Here is a 7,786-nt window from a genome sequence, read left to right on the forward strand (position 1 = left end):
TGTTAGTGGAAGGGCTTTGATATTCTGGTAACAAGTGTACATTTGTCACAAACTGTAACATGGTTAGTAAAGGATATCAGTACTGTCAGACTATAGTTAGAAACTGGAGAAAGTAAGTCACCACTCTCTCGGGGTAGGGGAAATCATGGACTGGAATGTATGCTCTCTCAGGGTAGGGGAAGTCATGGACTGGAATTTATTCTCTCTCGGGGTAGGGAAAATGTGGACTGGAATTTATTCTCTCTCGGGGTAGGGAAAATGTGGACTGGAATTTATTCTCTCTCGGGGTAGGGGAAAATGTGAACTGGAATTTTTCCCTCTCAGGGTAGGGGAAATCAGGGACTGGAATTTATTCTCTCTCGGGGTAGGGGAAAATGTGGACTGGAATTTATTCTCTCTCGGGGTAGGGGAATCGTAGACTGGAATTTACTCTCTCTCTCTCACGATGGGGGAAAATGTGAAAGAGAATTTATTCTCTCTCAGGGTAGGGAAAAATGTGAACTGAAATTTATTCTCTCTTGGGGTAGGGGAATCATGGACTGGAATTTACTCTCTCTCTCGGGGTAGGGGAAAATGTGGACTGGAATTTATTCTCTATTAGGGTAGGGGAAAATGTGAACTGGAATTTATTCTCTATCAGGGTAGAGGAAAATTTGGACTGGAATTCTCTCTCTCTTTCAGGGTAGGGGAAAATGTGGACTAGTATTTACTCTCTCTCTCTCTCTCTCTCTCTCTCTCTCTCTCTCTCTCTCTCTCTCTCTCTTTCTTTCTCTCAGGGTAGGGGAAAACATTGACTGAAATTTACTTGGTTAATAAAGTTTGTAATGAAAATTTGTACACTCTTGTTGAATGAACATTTTTGTTTTGTTTTAGAATATTTCTGGAAGACCTGGGCTACAGAATCAGGAGCTGCCCTTCTCCCGACCTTCACAGTATACACGGGGCCGTCCACCTGATCACCGCAATCGCCAAATGTAAGTAAACCCTGTACCCTCCATCCCCCCTACAGAATGAGGGGCATAAACCCTGTACCCTCTATCCACCCTAAGGAATGAGGGGCATAAACCCTGTACCCTCCATCCCCCCTACAGAATGAGGGGCATAAACCCTGTATCCTCTATCCCCCCTACAGAATGAAGGGCATAAACCCTGTACCCTCTATCCCCCCTACAGAATGAGGGACATGAAGTGACTCACCCTCTATCCCCCTACAGAATGAGGGGCATAAACCCTGTACCCTCTATCCCCCCTACAGAATGAAGGACATGAAGTGACTCACCCTCTATCCCCCTACAGAATGAGGGGCATAAACCCTGTACCCTCTATCCCCCCTACAGAATGAGGGACATGAAATGACTTTGTCAATAATTCCTTACTTCTATTTACATATATTCTACATTTAAATCATTTCTGTTTTGTGAGACTTTATTTCTGCGATATTGTTTCATTTATTTATCAGTGAAACATATCTTAATGAAAGTTAGTTTTGCTTTTTACTGTGTACCTTTATATGAAATTATTAATGAGGACCTCTATATCGCATCAAGATAACCTCAAATTTGTACTTTATTTATACAAAAGTGTACTTACAGATCGTTCAGAACTTGTTTTTCCAAAGATCAGGATGATGTGTGCATTATATATTTCTGTGCACATTTATGAAATCGGAATTTCATTTGTAGGTAAATCGAAGACAGTGGGACTGCAGGAATGTCTGATGGCCATAGAAACCCAGGCCAAAAGCCTGGATCCACCACAGGAAGATGATAAACGGTAAGTATATCAGCCATAACAACACACAACAAAAGCCTGGATCCACCACAGGAAGCTGATAAACAGTAAGTATATCAGCCATAACAACACACAACAAAAGTCTGGATCCACCACAGGAAGCTGATTAGCAAGTTTTAGAGACACAAGCAGAAAATTTGAAACATTACATCAATCCAGCCTTTTTGGGGTTATTTAGTTACAGGAATATTTGGGGGAGGGGGGGGGGGGGGTCCACCACTGACAAATTGGATAGTAAGTCTGACAGCTGTAGAGGAATTTTCAGAGCATTGGGCCATGAGGAATACAAGCTAGAAAGTATATGTTGTCAGATGTAGTCATGAAGCCTTCATTATGCTGACATGGACAAACCTGGAGTGGTCTATTGATTGGATCTACAGTAAATCTGGAGTGATCTATTGAATGGATCTACAGTAAATCTGGAGTAGTCTATTGAATGGATCTATAGTAAATCTGGAGTAGTCTATTGAATGGATCTACAGTAAATCTGGAGTAGTCTATTGAATGGATCTACAGTAAATCTGGAGTGATCTATTGAATGGATCTACAGTAAATCTGGAGTGATGTATTGAATGGATCTATAGTAAATCTGGAGTAGTTTATTGAATGGATCTACAGTAAACCTGGAGTGGTCTATTGAATGGATCTACAGTAAATCTGGAGTGATCTATTGAATGGATCTACAGTAAATCTGGAGTGATGTATTGAATGGATCTATAGTAAACCTGGAGTGGTCTATTGAATGGATCTACAGTAAATCTGGAATAGTCTATTGAATGGATCTATAGTAAATCTGGAGTGATCTATTGAATGGATCTTTGGAATCTCTCACTGTCTGATACTAGTTTACTTTTGACAAGCATACATTTGAATCTAGGAAAAAATTTGTATACAGGGAAATTTTTGCCCCATTTTATTTTCGCTTGTTGCCAAAGGGCGAATTTAAGACTGGGCGAAAATGTTTTCTCTCCATCTCTTTTAACACAACTGTGTCTGTGTGAATTTTAACCTGGCGAAACCATCATCAACTGTGAAAATAACCTGGTATGTATACACTATATAGTTTTATATATATAAAGATGCTATCTTATTTTTCAGAATTGTCAAAGAGAGCCTGAGTCAGAAGCTGGAGGAATGTCGGAGGATACTGGGTTAAATCGCTTATTTGGATTGACTCGCACGTGTTGATAGGAAGTCAAACTATGTGTTGATTGGACATTGTGAGATGATAGAAAGTTGATATTTAAATTTAACAGTGATCAAATACAGCAGGGGCAGACAATTGTGTGTCATCTGGAAAGAGTTAATATCTGATTTAGAAATGAATGTCTCCTTTAATCAACCAATCACCTATCAAGAAATTAGTTTTAAATGAGCGCTACTGGTATTGACATGGTTGTTAATGGAATTATCAAATGTATTTCCGATATTTTACTGACTTTTATACCCCTGCCATGATATGGTTGAGGCTCACAGTGATTCGCCTTTCTCTTTCATAGTTTTCTAGATGTGTTTTTGCTATGTTTATAGGTAATGAGCTAATATTTGGTGTATACATGTATAAATTTATATTGCAAGTTTTGACTTGTATATATTTTTATCAAACTTTAAAAGTTTTTCATTCTACACTGTTGAAATATTTCCATGGACAGAGATAGTAAGATTTTTGAAAACATCGGATTAAATTGTAGTTTCTGAAGTTGATGAATTTCAATCCACTTTGTGATTGCATGTACTATAACTAATATAATGGGTATCAGGTGCAAAATGTGTCTGCCAACATCCCCCCCCCCTTTTATTTTGCATTTTGATATTGAATCCCCAACATTTTTTAACAATGACCACTATTTATTTTGTAATGCAAATGAAAGATATACAGTGTCCCCCATTTTTATGATGGTAGTGAATGAGAAGGAAGTAAACTTGAAAGTTATGAAGTATGAGGATTGGTAGTCTGAGACGCCCTTCCCCTACCCCCAGGATTGAAAAAATAAACATTGGGGTATAATATACTGTCCGCTCTTGAGAACCCTTTGCTTGACAGACATCAAACTGGGTACACTGGTACATCATCAGGAGAAGATGACACCTATTGATTTTGAGGTCACATAATCAAAGGTCAAGGGTGAAACTGGACATAGGAATATACTGTCCATTCAATATCTTGAGAACCCTTTGCTTGACAGACATTAAACTTGGTACATCATCAGGAGAAGATGACACCTATTGATTTTGAGGTCAAGGGTCAAACTGGACATAGGAATATACTGTCCACCCAATATCTTGAGAACCCTTTGTTTGACAGACATCAAACTTGGTACACTGGTATATCTTCAGGAATAGATGACCCCTATTGATTTTTAGGTCTCATGGTCAATCCACTCTATTGTCTGCTCAATATTTTGAATTGATGATACTACTCTCAATTAAATGATGTGTGTGTGTATAACCCTTTTCAATTTTGCACCATGGGGGGCATTTGTGTTTTACAAACATCTCTTGTTTATTAATATCTTTGGCAAATTGCAGGAAATTTAAAGAGAATAGCTTCAATTTCAAAAAAAGTTAGAAAATCCATTTGGATTTAGAATAATACATCTCATGAAATTGACTAAGTTCATTTAACAAAAAAATACGCCTCTTGAAAAGTCTAAGTCTCTGAATTCCCAATTGAGAATGAACAAAGTTCCAAAATCCGCCTGGAGTTTGAAAAATACTCCTTGGGTTAAGGAGACGTATTTTTGTCAAAATATGTGTATGTCTCAAATTTAACCGTATTTTCAAAATTAATGAGGTAACCCTTGTACACATACCCCCAACCCCTCCCAACCGAATTTTAATGTTGAAGATTTGGTTAAGCAGTTTTTTATGCTTGTTAAAAATTTTGAGGTTTTCTTAGTTGCCCCCCCCCCCCCCCCCCCCCCCCCCCCCCACCACCACCACCACCACCACCACAGGCAGCACATACACATTTTTTGAAAAACAATGATATGTCCCCGTGTGATGTCTACGAAATGATCATTGAATACTTTCAGTAAATTTTAAGATATATATTTAAGAAATAATGTTCTTGTTTTCCTGGTTGTTGCATAATAACCTAATGGGGGGGGGGGGGGGTAAAAATCGAGGCTTTTATAATTCAAACATTTTAACATCAAGGAGATTTTTATCCATCATCAACGAAAACAAGAACATTATTTCTATTTTGCCTTTGTTATGCAAACACAGCTGACTGTTAACTCTATATGCAGATGTTCAAAGCAGTATGCAGCGTCTTGTCAGATGGACGACGTGAAATTGACAAGCACATGTCAGTTTTTACATCTCAAACCCATAGATTTTTTCTAATAATGTGCAAGTGAGATTTTCTCATCGGTGTATCGTAGAATAATGACCGCGAAAACACAAAATATCAGTAAATTCAACTTTTCCGAGCATATTTTCGTATGGAGTGGGCCAAGTCTCCATTGTAAATTGAGTAAAATATGTTAGTATATGTTCATGCATAAAATGTTTTGTAAATGAAAGTATGGAGACTTAACCCACTCTATGAAAAAAAAACTTACTTCTTGTGTATAACTTCTAAAAAAAATTCTTTGTCTATGCCGGGTGACTTTCGATAGCTTGAAATTCAGAAATTGTTCATGGATGGATAGCTGAGGTGATGTAGCGACAGTCTCATTTAATGTTTGGACTGGCCTGGTTCCAATACCAATTTTTCCTACCTATTCTTTTATGAATTACTAGACTTCATATTATTATTTGTCTTTGGCATTTTATGCTATTAAAGTTTTACTCATAGCATGCAGTCTTAATGACGATCACAAGTGATTGATTCCAACATGCAGCTAGTGAATAAATGTAAACTAGTATGGGTCCCCCTGTGAAGTATGGATGTTGTATATGTAAACCACAACTTAAAAGAGAACTATTTCAACAACGCTAAAGAAGTTACTTGAACAGAAAGGTACGAAGAAAACAATGTTTTAAGGGAGGCAATTTCTACATATGGCTCAACTTTGACAATTAACGGGATGATTTCAGCTCCATCGTCAACTTCCCATGTTTATGTAGCAATATTCCATTATCACCAACACACCTGTGTATATCTCTCAATTGATGCGATATTTAAGAGCTTGTTTTGCGTATGATCAGTTTTTAAATCGAGGCAGGATACTGACAAACTAGTTGGTGTTACAAGAGTTTCAACAGTCTCGTTTAAAGTCAGCATTTCGCAAATTCTGACCTAATTTGCCAATAGAGCCTATCATTGGGTTAAATGCTGTTTGACGTGTGTAAGGCCGTTCATGGCACACTGATTTTGACTACGGATTACTCCGTTTACCTTATCAAGGCATAGGGATCACGGCGGGTTCGACCGGTCGACAGGGGATGCTTACCCCTCCTAGGCACCTGATCGCACTTGTATATCCAGGGGTCCGTGTTTACCCAGTTCTCTATTTTGTATTGTTTATTGGATTGATCACTGTTCGTTATCTTCATGTTGGAGAGTAATTCAGTAACTTCAATAATTATTACTTCAGAAAATACATATTTTTTCATGAAACGTAGCTACATAACAATATGAATACTTATTTTGTTTCGAGAACAACATTAATGATACAAATATATGCAGTATTATACTGCAAAGATTGAACAGGCGTGTCACAGAGCAGGTAGAGGAATTGTCTCATCGGAATAATTATGGTATTTAAAGCTTGGGAGTAAGCCATGGTGTATCAGAGTTCAGCTGGAGATTCAAAGATTATTTTGATAAGATCTCGATTCCATCTCTCCAGCTAAAGATTTATTAATGAGTGTAATCTTTGTACAACCCAAAATAAGTTATTCATACCATGTGAAAATATGTTTTGGAATATTTCTGTACTCAAGTCAAATGCAATGTGCAATAGACGCATTACAAGGAATAATCTTGATTTCACCTCAGACCTAAAAGCAAAGATATTGGTGCATTTCTTTGCACCAATTAAGGTTAATATGATTTTGTGTCGTGCACATTCATCTGTTTATAATGAATAAAAATATGACGGGCGTATCATGTGCCGTGGCGGTGCTTTTCATTCACTTTATTCTGTTCTGCAATTCTTTGTGTAGCTGCACTTTTCCTAATGCAGTACTTTTTAAATAACAAGAATTGACTGAACGAATATACAAAACAACCCCAAACCGTGAAACGTTAAAGAATTCCCTGTTTTTGAAATTCCGCAAATCCCCCATCGATTTGTGTGCTGATATGCATTTTTGTTTTTTAAACAGGAATTTAATATATTTTTTTTTTATTCGATGAACGTGACGGCGCGCGCGATACCCTTGTTTACAAACAAGTTATGTAAGTACAGTAATCCGGAAGAATCTGGAGTGTTTTGTCTCGTGAATGTGTTCTCGGTGATATTGCTAGAAACGCGAGATCGTTGTTGTATGGACTGTTAAAGTGCACAAAGTACGATGTTATTTTGTTACGTCATCCTTTATTTATAGAGTATGTGTAACCTTAAGTTTTTCTCTCAATTTTAAATACAGGATTGGTTAAAAGGACAAAAATAAAGATCATTTATATTTTACCAATGAATGAATGTTTCTGTACGACATGGGCTAGCAGGAAAATTGACGGTGAAGGACTGCACAATTTAGGCCTATGCTAGGTGCTTATGGCCGTTGAGTAGGGAGGGGTCTTTATCGTTCCACAACTGCTGTGACACGGGGCCTCGGTCTCATCCGAAGGACCACCCCATTTAGTCGTATCTTACGACAAGCAAGGGGGTACTGAGGACCTATTCTTACCCGGATCTCCACGAGACCATAGCAGTGAGCGTTCATTAACATGCCACGTATCGTGGTAAGGGACCTCTGTTTTTAAAGATCCTCCACTTTCAACTTTCATTTTTTTATACCCCCCGCAACAAGTTGTGGGGGGGGGGGGGTATACTGGAGTCGGGTTGTCCGTCCGTCTGTAGACGCAATGGTTTCCGGGCTC

At 38.1% G+C, this 7,786-nt stretch overlaps 1 protein-coding gene across 3 annotated transcripts in view; it reads left to right on the forward strand.

The window, feature by feature from the left end:
• The window catches only part of LOC125673043 (condensin-2 complex subunit G2-like), a 93,044-nt gene extending 85,784 nt beyond the window's left edge, over nt 1-7,260 (forward strand). For all 3 annotated transcript variants that reach the window (XM_048909298.2, XM_048909300.2, XM_048909302.2), the window contains 3 exons: nt 874-974; nt 1,683-1,773; nt 2,890-7,260. In XM_048909298.2, the coding sequence (XP_048765255.2) occupies nt 874-974; nt 1,683-1,773; nt 2,890-2,947 (250 nt within the window). In that variant the 3' untranslated portion in view covers nt 2,948-7,260. The remainder of the gene's footprint in view (nt 1-873; nt 975-1,682; nt 1,774-2,889) is intronic.
• The last annotated feature ends 526 nt before the right edge of the window (nt 7,261-7,786 follow it).

Source organism: Ostrea edulis, chromosome 3 (assembly GCF_947568905.1).
Source record: "Ostrea edulis chromosome 3, xbOstEdul1.1, whole genome shotgun sequence".
Lineage (NCBI taxonomy): Eukaryota > Metazoa > Mollusca > Bivalvia > Ostreida > Ostreidae > Ostrea > Ostrea edulis.